The sequence below is a fragment of the Trachurus japonicus genome, chromosome 20 (assembly GCF_045865225.1).
Source record: "Trachurus japonicus isolate A0001 chromosome 20, Traja_1.0".
Classification (NCBI taxonomy): domain Eukaryota; kingdom Metazoa; phylum Chordata; class Actinopteri; order Carangiformes; family Carangidae; genus Trachurus; species Trachurus japonicus.
Window position 1 is genome coordinate 14,976,144 of NC_140926.1, and position 20,999 is coordinate 14,997,142.

The 20,999-nt window shown below is 40.1% G+C and overlaps 3 protein-coding genes across 7 annotated transcripts in view; 1 reads left to right on the forward strand and 2 right to left on the reverse strand.

Moving 5' to 3' along the window:
- nck1b (NCK adaptor protein 1b) overlaps window positions 1-4,221 on the forward strand; it is a 29,713-nt gene extending 25,492 nt beyond the window's left edge. For 2 of the 3 annotated variants that reach the window (XM_085763345.1, XM_085763347.1), the window contains one exon: window positions 32-4,221. In XM_085763345.1, coding sequence (XP_085619471.1) covers window positions 32-232 — 201 coding nt within the window. In that variant the 3' untranslated portion in view covers window positions 233-4,221. The remainder of the gene's footprint in view (window positions 1-31) is intronic. The other variant, XM_085763346.1, reaches the window with a different exon arrangement.
- Window positions 4,222-4,566: 345 nt separating this feature from the next.
- On the reverse strand, window positions 4,567-9,190 carry bdh1 (3-hydroxybutyrate dehydrogenase, type 1). Its single transcript, XM_085763348.1, has 5 exons — window positions 8,966-9,190; window positions 7,746-7,856; window positions 7,013-7,154; window positions 6,767-6,919; window positions 4,567-5,870 (listed from the first exon to the last, which is right to left on the reverse strand). Exons 1-5 carry the CDS (start codon window positions 9,176-9,178, stop codon window positions 5,404-5,406), a joined length of 1,086 nt encoding a protein of 361 aa, XP_085619474.1. The 5' UTR covers window positions 9,179-9,190; the 3' UTR covers window positions 4,567-5,403.
- Window positions 9,191-10,264: 1,074 nt separating this feature from the next.
- On the reverse strand, window positions 10,265-20,957 carry LOC146966674 (glycogenin-1-like). 3 transcript variants are annotated; one of them, XM_085763351.1, is made up of 8 exons: window positions 20,880-20,957; window positions 18,782-18,917; window positions 18,491-18,665; window positions 18,205-18,367; window positions 13,228-13,354; window positions 11,982-12,198; window positions 11,497-11,547; window positions 10,265-11,250 (listed from the first exon to the last, which is right to left on the reverse strand). In XM_085763351.1, the coding sequence occupies exons 1-8, from the start codon at window positions 20,884-20,886 to the stop codon at window positions 11,080-11,082; spliced, it is 1,047 nt and encodes a 348-aa protein (XP_085619477.1). In that variant the 5' UTR covers window positions 20,887-20,957; the 3' UTR covers window positions 10,265-11,079. The 3 variants fall into 3 exon arrangements, with proteins under 3 accessions (XP_085619477.1, XP_085619476.1, XP_085619478.1); XM_085763350.1 differs by having other exon boundaries at window positions 11,494-11,547; XM_085763352.1 differs by lacking the exon at window positions 11,497-11,547.
- Window positions 20,958-20,999: the final 42 nt, after the last annotated feature.

Genomic DNA, 20,999 nt, shown 5'->3' on the forward strand with positions numbered 1-20,999 from the left:
AATAACCTCGTATCTTCTTTTCTATTCACAGCCAAACGACTTCTCCATCTCCCTGAAGGCGCAGAGCAAGAACAAGCATTTCAAAGTGCAGCTGAAGGAAAACCTTTACTGCATTGGACAGCGCAAGTTCAACTCTATGGAAGAGCTTGTTGAACACTACAAAAAAGCCCCCATCTTCACCAGTGAGCAGGGAGACAAACTGTACCTGATCAAGGCCTTGGCCGCCTCCTGATCCCTCTCTGTTACACACACACACACACACATGCACGTACACCCACAGATACACAAACACAACTTGACATCGTTAACTGCATCCATATATAGACATACAGATACTTACGCCAGAACATACACTAACATTTAAACTCCAAGCCTGAGGACTTAACACATCATCAGGACTTCAATGCCCAATTTGTGAGCATTCCAAGAGGAGGTATGGAAGCAACAGCATGGGAGAGACTCGGAGGGACGGTTGGGGGTGGGGGGGCGGGGGGGACAAAAAGACTATGGACTCCTGAGAGTTGACTACAGACCTCTTGGTCGCCTATTTTAAATTATCCAGATGTGTTAGTTCATAGGCAATGCCATGTATTTCCACCTTGATATCTATTAGAGTTGCATTTAGTTTCCTTTTTTTGTTGATAATATATAATCTTTTAACAGTTTCTTTTAAAAATGTGATTTTTTTTTTTTTAACTATATCCAACACCCAACCGTATGAGGCATTTTTTTTCCTTTTTTTTTTCCGGTTGTTAGCAAATTCAGAATCTATCCTAGAGAGGTCTTCATTTCAACTCATTTTTTTTGTGTTGTCTGTCTTAACTCATTCTTTACGGTTGTGGATGCACTGATCCACAACTTCTGCTAAATGCTAAACATGAATAAAAATTAAGTGACCAAAATATATTTATTGATACAAGTCTATTAGGATCGTGGCGGTAGAGGTTGGAAATATCACACTGTGCATCCGTGTGTGTGATGTGAAGACTCCTCTTCTTCTAGATACTCGACTTTTCTCTTTGTACTACAGAACTGCTTGTCTCACATATTGCTGTATCCATATCATGTGAATGTTACAAAGCCGAGGCACCAGAGACAGTGGGGAGGCTCGAAATCCCATCACTTTGCATGCAGACAGAAAAAGTGTCCTCACACACGCGCCTTTGCTCGGAAAGAGACGGATTGATGGAGTTTACTGAAGGTCATGTGAAGAGGCAGAAAGTGTTTTCCTCTCATAGCAGGAGACTCTGCTGGAGAGGAGAGGAGAGGAGAGGAGAGGAGGGGAGGGGTACGCTGTACACTGACCACTTCTGTGGAGCTGGGAGGGGAAATGAAACGGAGGGGCCAGTCCAGAGGATGATGTCACTGCTCCTGAATTAGTGATCAGCGGAGGGAATGGAGGAGTAAAAGGTCACCCAGGGTCGCGTTTGTGTGGTCGGAGAGCGTATACGTCGAGCCAGGAGACGCCCTCTTCCTTAAGCAGGCACAAAGGATTGTCACAAAAACAATTCCTTATGACTAAGTACTGCCGGGAGAAAGAACTGGTTTTAAATGCTTTGATGTTTTCTTTCATATCTGGGCATTTATTTCCATCATGACTAATGTGTACGAGCAAGTTAAAGCGTCCCTAGTTCGGGGCTTGTTTTTCCCATTAAATGGTCAGAGTCAAGTTAGAATATGTTTTCAGCACAACACATGGCTTATATTTACAGTAAAGGTCTTTAGCGTATGGGTGTTTGTCGAGTGAAAACGGACCAAGTAGTGTTATGAATGTTTTGGAGAGCAGCTAGTACTAGTGCCTGCAATCAAAAGCTGCAGCGGCGTTGGCATGGAGCCGCTCCGGCGGTGGGCTCAGGGAGACGGCGATGATGACGATGATGACGGTGATCTCGGTGGCTGCGATGATGGCTTCTCCAGCTGTGGCCAGTTGGACCCGAGCAGAGCGGAGGGGAGGGAGGGAGAGTGAGAGAGAGAGAGTCGAAGAGGGATTTCACAGAGGAGGAATGGAAAAATGAACCCTAAAAAGAAAGAAAGAAGGGGGGAAAAAAGCAAAAGAGGTGAATTAGGATCCAGGGAGGAGACTTGGAGAATCTGTTCCACTGGATGAGAGTATCTGGAATAACGCTCCCAGTCATATTTGGGCGGGGAAGATGGACACAGGCCAACGCTGATGTATCACAGCAGAGAATAAAAGATTTTGGATGGGAGTATTTTGGAAAGGCTTTTAAGGTTTAGTCAGTCCAGGCATTTTAAAAAAACCAACAAAAAAAAACAGCCGGTCCTGCCACACAGAGTGAAAACATGGGTGTGAACCTGTCAGGTTTTTTCTCTCCATTCCCTTCAGGTGATTGACAGAACTATTCATACAAGAGCTGTGTGACATCACCGTGTATTGGAGCTGTAAATGATGAATTATAAACAGAGAAACAATAACCTTTCAATTTGATTAACGACGGCTTCAAAAGCTTCTAATTTTACATCCACTGCTCTTAATTTAACTTCAGTTACACCACATCATACAAGAGAAACAATTTAAGTATCAGAAAAATCAACATTCCTAGATGAAAGCAACTGATTTCTGTCTACAAGTGTAAATCACAGGATTGATTAGATGACTCAAGTGATGAATGTTCATTTTAGCTTTTCAATCTTTACATGTAACAATTATTTCAACATGTACAGGACATGTGCACCTGTGTTCCCCCGTTAGTTTCTGATAAGTGTTTGGGTTTTTACAGGGTTCCTGTTAACACGTCATTCATTACATGCAATCCCCGCCCTGGCTGTCGTATCAGTGCCATGTTGCTGACACTTTGTGGTTAGAGATAGTGTTTGTCTGCAGTAGTAATCAACTGTCGTCAGCAACCTTTTTTTTTTTTTTTTGTGAAATTTCCTCCCTGACTTCCATTTCTACAGAATCTGCAATGTTACGCAGCATTAAAGTGACAAACGCCAACGCAACGTGCCCCAGTTTGAAGGATTTAGGAGGAGATTTTAATGTGCCTTCACAGCTTTCTGTCAACCAAAGGTTTTAGTGTCCCTGTTGTTTTTTTCTTTCTTTCTTTTTTCTTTTCGTCTTCTTCTTTACCCCGTTCTTCCCACTTGTCACCACTGTGTGCTATTTGGTTACAGCTTTGCATGTGCATCATTTGAATCTTACTAGTGAGCGACATGTTGGGGTTTCTGAAAACATCCTCATGGACGAGGAGGGGTATTTCCTCGTTTATCACTCACTCTGTTGATGTGGGCGGCAAAATGTCATCGTCTAACACGTTTTTCACGCCATTGCATAAAATGCCCATTAGTTGATATTGTGTGTAGTCTCAAGTGACCTTACCGTAGCCGATCTCATCCAGTATAACTTCTTCATGTACAGTATAAATATGTGCTGATGTTCATTCAGAAACATAACCCCCAGGTGTGATGTAATCATGACCTGAATCTCATGTATGGGCACCTCAAGTAACGGTATCACATATTGTTGGTTGTGAAGAAACTGTCACGGTTTCAGAGGAAAATACTTTCTTATGTCTGTATGTATTTCATATAAGACTAGTGTAAGACATTCACTTTTGCAGTTTAGCCACTTAAATATGTAAAAAACAAAAAACAAAAAAAATGGCATCCTCGATACTTAAATGTGTTACTTGATATACGAATACAGAACTACAGTATCTCCCTGCATAGATATTGTTATAAACTGGGATCTTTTTTTTTTTAATTTTACAACAATGAAGGCCGCATGAGCAGAGCCTTGTAGCTGTACAGAAATGGTTTTGAATCTGCTTAAAAAAAAGGACATTGAAGTCAGTTGTGACAGATATTATCAAGAGATTGTTTAATCGACTATTTTTCACGATCAAGAACTACAAGTGCAGCTGGAGCTCTTCGGTTTCTCGACTGCCAAACAAGCCTGAGATGATCTTTTTGAGATAGATTTTTTGATAATATTCAGAACAAATGGCCCGTGTTTGAACTTTTGGTGCTTTTGTGCTGCTTCCATTTCTATGGTGTTCTTTGTCTCACGAAGCTTTGTTCTGTATGAGAGAGAGTGAAGAAAACAGATCCATGCTGCGGAATGATAAAGGCAGTGCTGTGAAAAATTTTAATGTCATGCTCTTAATACTGTTCTTATGGAGGGGAGATTGTCTTCAGGTGTAATAATTTAGAAGAGTTTATTAGAGTGTTCAAAAGACATAATAAACAACATCAAAATGAAAAGGTCTGTTCTTTTTTTTTATGTTGCAATGATCGAATGCTTTCAGGATTGTTAAATGTTATCACTTCCACTTTCATTTCTTTTAAGCTGAATTTTACTTCATTATAAAATACACGATGAGTATTTAAATATCTTCAGCTCCTAATGATATGAAAACTTGTTCAAATTTTGTCATTAATTCACTTCAGCTTTGTGCTAACGTGATAAAAATGTGGCCTAAATTTGGGATATTAGCATTCACTGAGATGCAGACAGCAGTGGTAGTGGTTTGGCTGATACTTGTGCGCCACCTGGTGGTCACTAGGATTATTACACTTACCAACACTAAATGAGACTGAAAACAATCACATGTTGGTCACTTTATTTAAAATCATTCTTGAAAAAAAAAAAGATACTGTGATTATAATAATGTCAAAATAAAACACTCTATTTGTTTCATATACAAAATACTTATCCAGTATTTATGAAAGGGAGGGGGGGGGCAGCCTTTTTTGTTCAAGCATGCCCATTAATCACATCAATCAACCCCACTGTCGAAGTAGCACGCAGGATCTAGTGGAGCATGTGAGACAAAGTGGGCTTGTGTTGTTGTTACGTAACTCTGGGTGCGAGTCGGGCCAAATCTCACCACGGCCTTACAGTAGCTGACCTTGGTTTGTTCCGGCGGCGGCCACAACAGAACAGTAGGAGCCTTCTCTTGAGCTCTACCAGCTTTGGTCCTCATGCCAGTGGGGCCCCAGAAGATTCCCATAAGGCAAAAAAATGAAAAGTATCAGGACAAACAAACAAAAGATATAAGAGACATACACAGTTTTTTCAAAAAGGTAATACCACAGCAAGCAGTAAAGATGCAGTGTTTCTAGGTAGGAGTATGTCACAGCCCTGCTGATGTCCATCACAAAGTAGTTACTACTTATCACGGAGTATAGATAAAAGTTGCGGTTTTTCGTAAGATGTACAAAAAAAAGCAAAAGTGCAATAATTTACTTACAGTTTTAAAAAACCATTAAGTTTTAAGGCTTGATCAGTGAATGATTTCAAGTGCTGAGGAATACATAGTAGCAGAGACCCCTGTGAAGGGTTAAGTCTGTAGAGCTGTGTAGAGCTATGCAGTTAAAAGACACGCTGCTATCTGTGATCTGAGTAGGAGACAGAGGGAGCTAACACAGGGACAGCTTCTCTTTTTAGAAATACAATAAGTCGGATATGGCGCCGGGCAGGTGGGTCATCAGCTGCACCCTGATCCACCAGTGAGGCTCCATGGGGTTGTACCGCGAGTAAGGACGCTTGGACATGATGGCGTCGGTGATGTCGTCGAGGACCGGGGCCACGTCCTTCTGTCCGCTGTTGCAGTAAGAGCGCATCAGGGACATGTGCTGCTCAAAGTGGGATTTCCCATAATCCTCCTTCACATCCGAGGGCGCCTCGCTCCACAGCTTGTTGGCCGTGTTGGCCACGATGTCGCGGGTCAGGATGCCGGTGGCCACGATGAAGTTCCCAGGTTCGATGACGGACACTTTGACGCCCCAGCTCTTCATCTCGTAACGCAGGCAGTCAGAGAAAGCTTCCACGCCATATTTGGATACACAGTAAGGGGACCGCATGATGTTTCCCATCCTGCCGTACATGCTGGCCAGGTTCACCACACGGCCTGCAGGCAGAGGTAGAAGGCACCAGAAATATTCCCATTTTATAACAGATTTGGCAAATTGAATATAACGATCCATACACAAAAATACTGCACCAGTAATAAATAAATATGAATAAAAATGAATAAAGGGCCTGAAGCGCAGCTTTTTAAACCTGGTAAACCTCCAGGTCAATATTTCAACAGTCGTAAGAGTTATTCTGAACGAGAACAGGAGCTGGAGCTTCACTCAGCTGAGCAAATCATATAACTACACCACTGTTCCTTGATGAGCGACTTCTTGCCAGGTTATTAAAAGCGCAGCACCACCGTCTGTAGGCAGCTGATAAGCTTTTCCCAACTAAACGTTTTACACGTTTGCATATTATGGATAAGTGAAAGAATTCAACTGTTTTATTTGCTTTCTGCACCACGTTTAAACACCAGCTCTCAAGTTATTAAATCACCACCATTTTTTAAAATAAATGTCAGCTCAAAATGCTAATTTAAAAAGGCTTTTGAATGACTTACATAATTCATATCTAATAGTTATCAACGAATTGTCTTTTTATTTTACTTTGTATTGTAATAATTATTAAATGGAAATGTACGTTGTAATAAGATACAAATATCAAAAGTTTCATGTTACATTATAGGAAAGGCTTTAAATTTGTCTTTCGATTCAGGCTTTAAATTTGCATAGTTCACATTCTTCAGAGATCATGGGACACAGCTTACTGGTTGGCTGCACTGTTTTCTATCAAATAGGAATTCTAACAAGGACCAACAATAATCAATCATAAAAAAGTCAGATCCAGTGTCTGTCCCTTTAAGAGTTTTGCAGTTTGGCACCTTCATTCCAGACACTTTTAACTTGTGTAATGTTCATAGGTTACAAATTAATCATTTGAGTGTTTTACCTTTGGCCCTGCGGATTAATGGCAGAACGGCTTTGGTGACCCTGATGGTGCCCCACAGGTTGACCTCTGACACCTGTTTGTAAGTGTCCATGGAGGTGAACTCCACTTCTCCAAACGTTGACACACCAGCATTGTTCACCACAGCCCACAGACCTGAGAGGAAGTCACACAGGATTAAGTCTGTGGATGAGCACACATAGATTTTTTGGCAAAGTTTGATGACAGGTGCTGATACGACTGAGTTACCTCTTTCAGAGTCCTCCAGGTTGTCTTTGATGTATTCCACAGCCTGTTTCACCTGCTCTTCGCTGCACACATCCAGCTGGATCACCTTCATGCGATCTGAATGAAACTCCTCCAGCTCCTTTGCACCCTCTCCACCTTTATCCTGCAGGGGATGCAGGGATGACAGGTCTTCTCAATGTCACCAACTCATGTCAACATTAGATATCGTCAAAGTTTGAAGGTTTGAAATAAATGCATCTGAAAGTGCACAGCAGCCCCCAATATCAACTTTGCAAGTCTACTGATCTGTTACTAGAAGAGTGCATACTGTGCATCCAGCAGCTAGTTCATTACACCAACTTAAAACTAATGCAGTCCCTACCACTCAATGTAACAGTACTGTCTTATCTCAATTAATCCTGCAATGAATTCCACATAAAATTATGTTGTTTCAGTGGCAATGATCCAGCATTATGGTCTCTTTGGAATATCGAGTTTAGGGCAAGATTAAGTTATTTGCAATACACTGAAAGGAGGTTTTTAATAATGTAGCCAACCAATTTATATCAATAAATATTACATATTTAAAATGCCTGTAAGTATTAATTGAATGGCACCACAAACAACAACCTCAAATATCTAAGACAAACCACCATAATCCATCATAACCCTCTCAATTACTGTGCTGTTGTTTTTGACTGCACTATAGTTTTGTGTGCCATACTGGAATCCAGATAATAGGTTTTATCCATACCTTCAGAAGACAACCTGCAAATACTATGTAGCCCAGCTTGTGTAGATGTTTGGCAAGTGCATGTCCAAACCCAGAGTCACAACCTGTAACGAGCACAGCTTTCCCCTTCACCTGCAGACAGGGCCACAACAAAACAGTCATGCTTTAATCATTAGCCCTCAACAGCAACGAGGAAATACAGAGAAGAATGGGAGAGCTTAAATATTATGCAGCGATTCCATATATCAGAAGATTATATCTGAAAATAAAGTAGGCTAATGCATTGTCTTTATACAATATAAACTAGGGTGAAGTCAGGTAAAATGGGCCACTTTTTGGTAAACGATTAATAAGACCATCAAAAACGCTATGCATGAAATCCATTGATATTTTAAAAAATCGACATAGGTCTCTTAAATGTTTCTGTGTGAAAAAAAAATTAAAAAGTATAATTATTTTGGAATTATGAGAGTTAAAGTATCTGGATATTCCCTCTCGAGGTACGATGAAGATTCAGGTAAAATGGGCCAGCTGTTCAGTTAAATTGGGCCAAGAGAGAACAACACAGTAATTTTAGCAGAAATCATTAAAATTTTAATAATTAATTGACACTACTACTAAACTACAACACTAAACTTAACATTAACAGTGAATACATAAGAGGTTGAAGACATTTTTTAATCTTAAAATGCATTTTAAAATTACATGATCATGTTGTTGCTATGCTCTTTGTTAACTGACTATGTTATAGGCTCTTTTACTGTGTGTGTATGTGTGTGTGTGTGTGTGACATTATAGATGCCATTTTTTCCCCCACAGTGCTAATGGCACCATGAGTGGCACTGACCAACCTTGGATATATATCTAACTTTGAACATGTTTTGCACCCTCAATTTCTGTGTAACTTCAGTGTAAGACTATGTTTTGTATGTGGCCCATTTTAGCTGAAATGCATGGCTCAATTTACCATGATGCATTAAGGTAAATTGAGCCACCTACATAAAATAATAAGTAATACATTTCTAATACTCAATTAATATAGCCTACCACTCAATGTAACAGTACTGTCGTATCTCAATTAGTCCTGCAATAGCATTCCTTGTAAGTTAATCAGTAACACGCTCGCCTTGAGGATATTCATGACATAATGATGCCGTGATGTAAGTAACGTTATTTAACGTGTTATAACATGGAAACACAAAATTCCCCATAGGAAACACTATTCCATGCTCTGTCATTACCTCCACCAATCCTCTGGGAAGTCGGGGCGTCGCAACACACAGCACAAAAACTAAATACAGCACAACAATGCACTCGGTAACACTCGTCTCCGGTAATCCCAACAACCGCATCGCTGCGTTCAGAAGAGCTGGCAGTCCGAAACCCAACACGACTGTCAGAAACACCGAAAATGACACGAGTAGTGCCACTCGGAGCGCGGAGAGCGGGGCCATCTTGACGGAATGTGTTTACTTTCCTGGCGGAGCGGAGTCTCTACATCACCCACACAGGCAGCGGGGTCACGGCACGCCCCCTGAATTACGGTCACAAAGAAATAACGGAATGGAAAGTGAATTCACTTGTGAATATACTTTAATTAAAAATAAAACTTATGCGCGGTCAGCTTCTGCGTTTTAATATGTTATTAAAACCTCTATCAGCCAGCTGTATCGCTACGTAATGTTTGTGTAAAAAGTTAAGATGCTAAGATTAAAATAATGCTCCTCCGTTCATTCCTACAAACCGAGGCTACAGTTCCGGTTTCTAAGCAACGCCAATATAAGCTAGCGGTAACTAGTAACGTGTGAGCAGTCAGCATGTTTAATGTGTTCAGAGACACATGCAAAAGAGGAACTTGACTCTATGGATATTGATTAAATATACAGTAACAGACCTTACTATTTTTTTTAACAGCCACACACTTGATCGATTCCGGTCTGGCAATGTGGGCTCGAAGCGAAACCGGAAGTGACCGGGGGTGAAACCTCTCGCAGTAAACGCTGCGGTTTTGAACAGATTTATCAAATCTGGTAACTTCTGAGTATGAGAACAAGGCAGCTGAGTCAAGCAGGAGTCACACAGACTGTAAAAAGGCAGGAGTAGGCCTACCGTACGTACTAAATAATTTAGCTACATACATTACTGTATCAGGTGCAGTTTAATAGACTCAGCTGCTTAAATTTTTAAATAGTCTAGATTTAAATATCCTGGTAATGCTATTACATTTTAATTATAATTTAATTTAGGTATAATTTCCCTCCAGACTAAACTCAACAACAGTAGCCTATGTTGCAGTGTACAGTTAATCTATTGTTTCTCATTTATGGAGAGAAGCCATCCCAGTCAGAACTGTAATAACTGTACACTGCACACAAATGTGACAATGAAGTCAGGAAGGTTAGGGACATGTATGGTAGGTGTTGAATATATGGCTCTAACTTGTTTTACACACAAATACAAATGAACATATTACAGTGCTATCAGTTCCACCAAGACCTTGCAGATGTAAAAGAAAAAAAACAAAACATCAGCAAATCCACAACTTTTCATATTTTTAATGTTTCCAGATGAAAGATTTTGTGGTACAGCCAACATCCTGGTCAAGTAAAATGCAAGAAAGTTAAAAACCTAATCACCTATTGAAAAGCTGCTAGTCAAGAACAGATAGGATGATGGCAGTAGAGAGGGCAAGACACTAAGGCACCGAGTATCTATATGCATGGCAACTAAATGGCCATGTCTGTATGGCCTTCAGAGGCGCTGTAAACATCTTTTTATATCTAAGTTACACAGTGGCTGTTCAGTTCAAGAGCAAGAGAAATAAACTTTTGCCAAAAGAAAATATTAATGCTCAGAAGACTGCTAGATGACTGTATCGTAAAAAAAGAGGAAAAATTAAGAATGTACATATAAGTGACTCCAATACATAAGGCCCAGTTCAACTCTTGTTGCCATCTGCTTTTTCAAAAAGAGCACAAACATGAAAAAATGTAAAGTTTTAATGCATGTGACTCCAAACAAAGTAAAGTAAATTTGTAATACATTTTTCCTGACTTTCCTCACAGTGTAGTAGAGCACATACCCATGACAGGGTGAAACTGAACAATAAGAGTCTTGCATAGACAATCAAAGCCAATGATAATATTTAACTTTTCATTTCCCATTTAAATGGCTCTGTCTTTGGAGTGTGGAGAGGGGATTGCTGGTGGAGGGACAGACTCAACTCATTTCTAGTTGAGAAACAGGTAGAAAGGAAAAATGCAACCTGCTTTTTTTTTTTAGTATTTTCTTCAAAGACCTGTGATGGGTTTGTTAAACTGCAAGTGCTCCGTTGTTTACCAGCTTCATTCCTTCTTTATTTGAGAAAACTGTCAAGCTTTTTCTTGATATTATCAAATGAGTCCATTCCCATGTAGTCTGCCTGACCTTGCTCCCATTTCTCTTTTCGCTGTTCTGAGGACAGCTGGGGTTCAGGGTTGTGTTCATACGAAGAGAAGCTTTGAGCCTCACCAGACCATTCAGAAACCTGAAATTAAACACAACAGTGAAACAAGGAAGGAAAAACAGAAAATGACAAACTGCAGACAGACGACACATCTGTTGGGCTTGTTGCTTGTTGGTGCATTGAACTCGCCAAACATAGCTTTTCCAAATTAATGGCCTGAGGCAAACACACGCAAAAGCTTTTGATTTTTGAAGAGTAGCAATAGCATTAAACCTAATTGTTATTGGCTGCTAAGCTGTAAAAAGCAGATCGTTTTCTCCATACCTGCTGTTCACTTTCACTTTCACTTTCGAAAGTGACCATTTCAATATGCTGGGACTTTTTGATAAACAGGAAGACAGGAAATAGGTATATCATCCAGAATGGGAGCAAAATGAAATAAAAAAGGGTAAAAGAAGTAACATAAATGAAGGTGAATAAAATAAAACACATGATAGCAAAATACATGCTCTTACGTAAATAATGAACAAATTATTTCCAAACATATTTTCTACCACAGTCCTCATAATTAAAAACAACTTTATTGAGCTGGACATCCAGGAAACCTTGACGACATGTCCAAGCTTCAGTGATGTAATCCTATTATTTTTTCCAAGCTGTAATGTAAATGCAACATCATCCAGCAAAAACACAACATTTGACTGTATTAAACATTTATAATCTCCAACTCTGCCTGTTGTCAGTTTAAATGAATGATCTGTCGTCAATGTGTCGACATGGCTACAGGTCCAACAAAGCACGTGTTCATTCACCTCAACACATCCAGAGTGAAACGGCTTGTCTCCGTACTGCTCCTGCAGCATGGGCACCACAGCGCTGGAGTACAGTGTCCACCAGTCCAGAAGGAAGGTGGGATGTGTAGTGGCCTCATGCACACTCCCTGCGATCTGTTTGCTTTTAGGATCAAATGTGTAACTCCATGGCTTGGTCTTCCCCAGGAAGTGGACCACCTTAGCATTGCCACCATATCTGAAATGAATAACATAATAAATGATGATTAGAATGTAGATGCATTTTAATTATAGATGTTGCATTCTGGCTTAATTTAGATACATTTTTAATAGGCCATTGTTTAGAAAAGCAACATGTTACAACAATAATCCTTTATCCAATACTAATTCATCTGAAACTTCTATGATGGACTCTATTGTCGGGTTGTTGTACATTTTTAAAAACAATGAGCGATCAGGACATTAGTGTCTATATGCTGTTGAGAAGAAGAGGTAGAATGAAGAAGTACGTTATTCATTCAGTGTAATAATTTTGTGATATTTATAGCAGAACGTGTGTACTTTATGTTGTTACTGTGGCATGATGGGACTGCATTATACCAAATATTGTCTCTTAGGACAACCCCCTCACATATTGGCCAACTGCATGTGTACATAAATAAAGCTGAATCTGGCAGTGTGGGATTTGTTTTGTTGTGTTTGCCAGACCTCTAAGCACTATTGCTGACAACTACCAACAACTAAATACATGTTTATCGTCCAGGTCATCCAGATTGTTTGCCAGCAAATGTCAAACCTAAAAGCTTGTTGATAGGAGTTGTTTCTATGAGCAGAAAGGTTTAAGACAGAAAGGAGGGGGGGGCTTAAGAGTGCAGTGCACAATGACTGGTCCTTCAGGCAAACATAAAAGGTCTTTAAATAAACTACTCTATTTTAAGATTTGGTATCAGCTGTTGGGAGCTCAGGGTGGATATCCAACCCAGAGGCTTGCTGCGAGACTCTCAGGCCGAGCCGCTGGAATCTTTCTGCTCGTCTCACTCGTAACCTAATGTCATGTCACGATGTGACTACACATTCATGTGATCAGGTATCTGCTTACGCCTTGGCTCTGCGTCCAATATGCAAGATTTCAGTGACACCGACAGGCTCTGAGCTATAATATAATACGACTGTCTTGTGGAAGACCAAAATGAAATGCTTGAAATCACACCCCGAACTACAGTGTGAATGTTTTTCTGGAACACAACCTTGGCAGACAGACGCTTACTGTTTGAATGCTGGAAGATAAGTGTAGATGGCTATGCTGCTGAGGTTGTAGATGAAAGGAAGATGTTTTGATATATCAGCTGTTGCCCAGTTGTTGAAGAAGCCATTCAAAACTCCTTGGTCTCCTCCTGCAACAGACATGATCAGAACAAAAGAGATCAAGTTCACACCCATATATAATTCCTATTCCCATAGGACACCAGCTTTAGTTTCATAAACACCCATCAATGAAATTAGATATAAGACAGCAGATGAGCTCATGAAGCTTGAACTTGTGTTAGATCTCAGCGCACAGTAATCTACTATGAAATCTTTCACAGGCATTTCAACATCATCAGGAATGGAAATCTTCAGGTAAGTGTCACTATGATGTTTAAATGGAGCACAGAAGGGCGTTCATCTGCAAATGTATTTGCATTAGTCATGTGGACATAATGTGAGAACCTGCTACGTTGCGGTAAACAGCCAACTTGGCTTTCACAACACATCTTACGAAATGCTTTTGACAGGTTTAGCTGACGATTGGATGGTTTCAGTGGGAGAGGAAACGATGAGCGGGAGCAGTCAAATGATATGCACACCTGTGACAGCCGGTTTAATTGAGTCTTTTAACTTGCATTGGCCTGTATTGATCAACAGACCAGTCCAGACAAGACTCCCTACTGTTTTTCACTGATTGCAAAATATCAAAGATGAATGTGTTGTAGAAAAAGCCTAAGGGTATACTGTGGATGGAAGGCTTCTCGTGGGTAAGACCACAGTGAAGAGGAATTATTCAGATCTTTTCTCTGTTTAGTTCCACTTCAAAATCTGCTCAGCAACACTAAAAGCCTTTCAGGGGCCGCAATGTTCACTTACACACTTCATGTCGCTGTCACTCAGTGGATCTAAACGATAATGACTTATACATGTAGTCATGGTATCTTGGTGTAATAGATATAGTAGAGTTACCGATCAAATGACAGACTACATTAACCATGATGTCTTGTACTGATGCATTGGGAAGTGTGGGAAAGGAAGCAAGCAACCACAAGTTCTGGTTAATAATTAATATCAAAATGTGAGAAGATGAAGCCACCCAAGAAGATCAAAGACACTATTATACAAAACAACATCATATCATCACCAAACAAAGTTCATGTTGCTTAATACTTTGGCAAACATTTGTATTTACACGTTCAGCTAAATGGAGAAACATTCATTAACATTCCCTTAGACTTGTGTTTCCAATATTGACTCTGTCAGCTTCGGCTCTAGATGGCTACTCTGCACTGTGTCATGCATACGTATAGAAATAGAATAGATAGATTCAAATACTGTACAGAAACTCTCCAGTTTTATCACATATTTAATAATTTTGGTGAAAATGTGAGGTACTCGCACTGTTTTGCTACTGGTCTAACATGCATCAAGAAAAGTTTCTGATTTAAAAAAGTATTAATTTCTTTTCTTTCTGTCTTTTTTTTTATTTTAACAAACTTTAGTTACATGTGTTTTGCTACTTAAATAATAGTTTCATTTAGATTAAAAAAAAACGTTCATAAACATTGTTATATATATTTTTTTAAATAAGGCCACCTGACACACACTATTTTGTAATCAGTACTGAAAATCAAGTATCGTTTCTGCACAAAATATAGACAATTCAATCGAAACTCAGCCCTGTGCATGACTAGTGAGCTTTAAATAATACAGCTAGACACATGCATTTAAAAAAGGTTTTGTCTTGCTCTCTGTTCTGGTGATGTGAATTAAATTGCCATGGGGATTAAAACCTCCATCAAAGTTTGCAGTTGAGTTGCCTCCAGTACTAGACGCCCAACTGGAGGACTGGACAGCCACTCGGCCTTGCTCAATTCGGCTAATTTAGTACTGGGACTCTTTTTTTACAGTCTATGACTGGGACAGGCCTTGTCATGGCGGTGCGTTATGTAAACACAGCACTCAGGACAGTTTGGGGTGCAGGAATATATTGATGTCAAGTAGGTCAGCTATACTTCAAGTGTATTACCCAGATATTAACTGAATCTCTAGAGGTTCAGTAATGTTTTTTCTTCCCCCAGGTAATATTTCCTCAGTTACATCATCACATCTCCTGACTAAGAGGTGAATTTTAAAGCCAGGAAAAAAAACATTGCAAAATCTCATTGACTATTCATAATGAATTGCCTCATAGACTGTTTGGACTGACACTGGCACAAGATGATATGTTGGCTGTTAATAGCACTTTCACATGTAGTTCCTAAAAAGCACAGGGCTGTATACAGTCTCTAAAACCTCAGAGCGCTGCAAAAACATAACACATAGCAGCTGTTTGTCCAAACCCACAACCTTCACTGGGGATTTTCAAAACTTAATATGGGGCTGAGTATCTTCATTTTGAGGGGATGAGCAGAGCTCTGCAAGAATGTGCATCCAACTCTGCCAGTTTGTCTTGGCAGCAGACAACACTGCAAGCACAGATGGAGAGATAGGGCCTATGGGCTTAAACATAGAAAATATTTTGTTGTCGTCTCTCCTCAGCAATATTTCAGTATCATGCATGAACTGCCGAGGGACAGAGAGGTGCACGTGTACATCATGTATCCCTTATTATAGAGCAGAACTGAAATACTAAAGGTCAAAGCAGCTTCAACTCATGCCCCAGTGCACATGAAAAGACCATCCACGTCTATAAATAAGACAGCTTTACTCATTAGCATACTATCAGGCATGCAGACACTGGCATCTCATTGGAATATTGGATATTGGATATTAGGACATTAATAAATTGATAGTGAAAATGGCATGAATTTTAATGACAAAGGGCAGTCTTTCCTGGAAAAATTATGAACAATTATGTCTTTTGTCTCGGGTTGTGACTGTGATGGAAAAACCGTTGCCAACAAACACTTGCGGCAGACAGAATGAGTCGGCCCTTGAAAGCATTGGCCACCACTAAACAAACTAATTGGTTTTTCCAGTGAACTCTCCCTGCAGGAATTTCTTTCACAGTATCACAAGGGAAAACAGCTTGCCATGTAATGTTAAATAGGTTCACAGCTACTAAAGGACCAAGGACTTGCCCTGGCGTTTGTGTTTTATCCAGCTTTGTTGGTTCCTCAACTGTTTCCTTTTTTGTGAAATATCTGTCACAAGACCTTCCCGTCTTTTTTATAGCCCAAACAACTCATCGGATTTAAGGCTAATTCAAGGCTAATTTTAGCTAATGAAAAGATACAGATGGATGAAGGTCATTCATGGATCTTCAAAAAACTAAATTACTTTAAAAAGCAGCATTTTTCAGCCACATCTAAGGGAACTTAATCAGTGAGTGGAGTTTCTCAGTTATCATAGAGGTGTCGTCATGTGACCTAACTTTCATCATGTAGCAACAGATGGATCATACATGGTCCTCGGTCAGGTGAAACAACAGAGACGCATCCATTGGTAGATGAAGATCATGAGATCTGGTTTAAAGCTAGCAAGTGAACTTTAAGCGATGATGATTTTGTCAAAAACATACACAATGGTGTTGTACAGAAATAGTCATTGTACAGAAATACCAAAGATATGTTTGAAGTGAGTGAATAATTGCATAAGTCTCCATTACATAGTTTGTCCACCAGAGAGCACTATCAACTGTTCAGTTCCACCGATAAATGTTCTTATGCTTAAATATTGATACTGGTATCAGCTAATTTTGCTTATTGAAAATTACAAGAGCGTCTTCACACTGCAGTTCTACAAAGTATGAAAGAACTTGAAGGTCCACCAAAAAATTACCTATAAATAAATGTATAATACATTAACATTTACTGCGGCTTATCAAGTCCAACATTCAGGTTTTATTGTCTAATAGGCAAAAGCTGCACCTGAATGCAGGCTTAACACCTCATTGTACCACGGCTGTCTTCTTAGTGATCTCAAAAACTATGTGAGGCATCACTGAGGTGATGTAATCGTACACTTGAGCAGGTTCAAGCCTTCAAAAAGATATTAATAAAGCTTAGTGTGAATACATGCTGTGTCATGGTAAAATGTTTACTGTATAACCTTGGAGTGTTTTCTTAAAAAGAAAAAAAAAGCCACAGGCTGATTCAAGTGTTATGATTTTAGGTTTTTTATGTAATGCTGTCTAAACAGATGTAACTTTTTTTTCTGTGGGGGAGGGGGGTGGTGGTAAACCTGGAGTATATGAGACCACATCCCCCACAAATGTAGACCAATGGTCTTTTCAGTCTCTGATTTGAGAAGAGGTGCTCAGTAAACCCCATATGGAGCCAAAAAGACAACCACAATTCAGTTACAGTACAGTGTGCCCCATGGAGAAGAGCTCCTGAATGTCAACCGGTGCACTGTGCAAAACAGGGCCTCTCAAATTTAACCTTCACCCCACCCCAGTGAGCCCCTGAGAATAACTCAGCAGAGTTAGACTCTCTGTGACAGGAGGGCCTTGTGTCCGCGCACAGGGCTCGATAAAGGCCTTACTTAGAGCAAAAGATAAACAAGCTCAGTTTAACATCACGTTACCAGGAATTTAATGTTACTCAAAACAGGTCAAAACGTGAATGTTTGCATATGACTGAAAAAGACGAATTACTTCAAAACTCAACTAAGTGGTAAACCAGACATGCTCGACATATTCAATTCTGTCTTGTGATGCATTTAGCAATGACGTGTGCAAAGTGTATTTTGAGGTGAACTTGTAAAAGACACCAATAAATTTTATCTTATCCCAACATGTATAAATAAGTTCAAGGGATAACTAATAATAAGTATGTTGACTTAGAAGGAGTAGAGAAATCTATCTTAGCTTCATCTTAGCATAAAGACTTGAGTTGAGTTACGCAACTGTTGGCAAATGATGATGAAATCATCTAAAATGTATATAGTATATTTTATCAAACTAGCAATTATTAACGCAAGCATTAAAAATGATGTACTAAACTGGAATAGAGAAGCACAAATGCTCACACACAAAAACACTGTAACTTACCGTCAAAGCTGCCGTGTTCTGTGCAAAACTGAAGGAGTTTGTCATAAGTCTCCATTGAAGGACAAAAAACAAACACACCGGAGTTGAAGCAGTCAGGCCATCCAGGGTCGGGAGCAGCTGACAATTCTTCTCTGTCAAACAGCTCATCTATATTTGAAAGAACCTGGGAGGCAGACAGACGAATACAAGCAGACATTCATTTCCACACATCTGTGCAGCAGTGGAAAAGGTAAAGCATCTTTAGCATCTTTCTCATGTTAAAAAAAACCCGCTCAGGCCGTCTCACCAGTGTGTCTGCGTCCATGAAAACACATTTGGAGTAATGTGTGAGGGTCCAACAGTGGAGTTTGGTGAAGGTGCAGCCCAGATCGGGCCTCTTCATCATGGCCAGGTGTGCTGTGTCGCCGCTGTCCAGCACGTCCACCACCCTCACTTCATCATAGATCCTCTTCAGCACAGACCTAATGAGTCACAATACTATGAAATGAACCACCATCAACCATCCAGCTGGAAAACAAGACGTGACAGCTTCCACTGTGATTGAGAAATGCTCAAAAGTGACTCTAAGGTTTCTTACTGGCAAGGCTCCGACACCTGTGGCCCAATGAGTATCACCAGCTTCTTGGATGTGTGGTGATTGCGCAGGGACTTGCCCAGAACCATGGCTCCCCGAGCATAATTATCATTGGTAGCCAACGTCACAAAAGCCTGGTCTGTAAAGGTAAGAAACAGGATTAAAGTTTTGTGACTTTGAGGAAAATCTACCCTTGTGATGAGGTCACATAAAACCTCTTTACTACAGTAGATGACTGTATTCATGCACACAAAATTGATATTTGATTGATGACATTGATCATCTTAGAGGTGTGTCCTGTTTAAAGGTGATCCAACTTCATACTGACATGGTGCATCCAAGTTTTCTCTTTTTATTTGCCACGTCGTCTCCTACTTCACTTGATGAATCATACCGTCCCGCAAAATACTTCAACAACCACCAGAAACAGGTTTTGGTGCAAAAGTAGCAAATGCACATTCAACAACACCACCAGCAGCGCAGTAAATGCAAAGCTGCAAGCTCCAGTTGAGATAAAGCACAATGGGGATACATGTGGAGAGAGGACAAGCAGCTATTGTTATGTGACTGACTGGCACAGAAATATTAAGTTTGACATTGACATTTCAAAAGAATTGACCATTTTTCTGCCATTTCACTAAAATCCACCAGTGCTCCGAATGTATTGTCATTGTGTCACAGCTTTCGTGTTTGCTTAGTTACCTGCAGGATTAAGAACTATAACAGCAATAACTTTTTTCACTCCTTCAGGCAATAGTAGGAGTATAATGGATCCTTTAAAGTCTTGAACAACTTGAAATATTTGGCTTCACATTCCCAACTTCACATGCCAATCAAGCCATTATCTTGAAGACACTTTAATGGTTAAAAAAAACAAAAACAATATGGCTTCATTTCAAAATATCTCACTTAATAAAGAACAACAGGAGTTAATTGTTGTGTACCAGATTTACTGTCTCATTAAAGTGCATTTTATTTGCAGTGTGGTGCCTACTCTGTACCAACACTTCTCATGGCAGGGAGGAAAATCTGTCAGTTACCTGCCAAGTCATGTATCTGAACAATGACTTGCCTGTGCGAGAACATATAAATCGAGATGATGAAATCAGCATGGCAGCTGGGGGTGGCTGTGTGTGACTGCAGCATATGGGCCAACATGAATCCCCGCACGGATTGTATTATCAACACCTTGGCACTGTACAACTAATAATTGGGAAAAGGGGAGAACAAAAAGTACTGAATGCAGCGTTAGCCATTAGAGCTGGCCAGGAAAACTTGTTCTGTTTCACACAGCGCCACACCTTCTTTCCCCTCACGCCCCCTTTTTCAATTGGTACAACCAGTGCTGTATAATATTCAGGCAAGTAACCCTACAAAAAACAAAGAAGTAGCATTTAAAAAGAAAAGAAAAGCTGGCAGTCGACTAAACCACAGCCTGGGCCCAGTGACAGTACAGGCTGCATCCCCTTCCATTTTGACTGAGGGGACAATTCTCAGTAAGATTATACTGCAAGTGGGAATTGAGTCATGGAGGTTGATGACACACAGAAGCACAGTGTTTCTTAAACTTAAAGGTCTACAAGATACTTTTAGCCAAACAATATTTATATATTTTTTTAGTCAATTCATTAGGACAATAAAGTTTAGGTACATTTTAGAACATATACACAACCAAACATGATTCCTTTTTAAAAAGTGCTTTTCCTCTACATGTCAATCAATCATGTTTCAGACATAGCTGACAGCTTCATAACTATGTTGACTTATAAACTGTGGTAAACAGCAAAACACAGGTGGAGACACTGTGTACTTGTTGATGGCATGCTTTGGAGAACTCTCTGCTCTGTATAAACATTATTGCCCAACAGACAGGACAGTCACAGTGAGCAGCTAGAACCACAGACAGACAGACAGACAGACAGACCATGTTCATGTTAGTAGCTAAACACTGACATTTACTCCTGCCAAAGTCCGCGAGACACTGAAAACTTTTAGAGCACGCGCCTGTTTTCTCAGGGGGCGAAAAAAAAAAAAAGCAAAGCACACCGACTGCGCAGCACCGAGGTATGAAACGTTAAAATGAAGTGGAAATGTCACCTACCAGCCATGACTGAAGAAGAAGTCGAAGCTACTGTGTAGCCCGGACTTGAGGGAACGGCAGCTTTAGGTGGAGCAAAGGACTGACGGGATATACAGAGGTGGATTTATACCAGCGTGACAG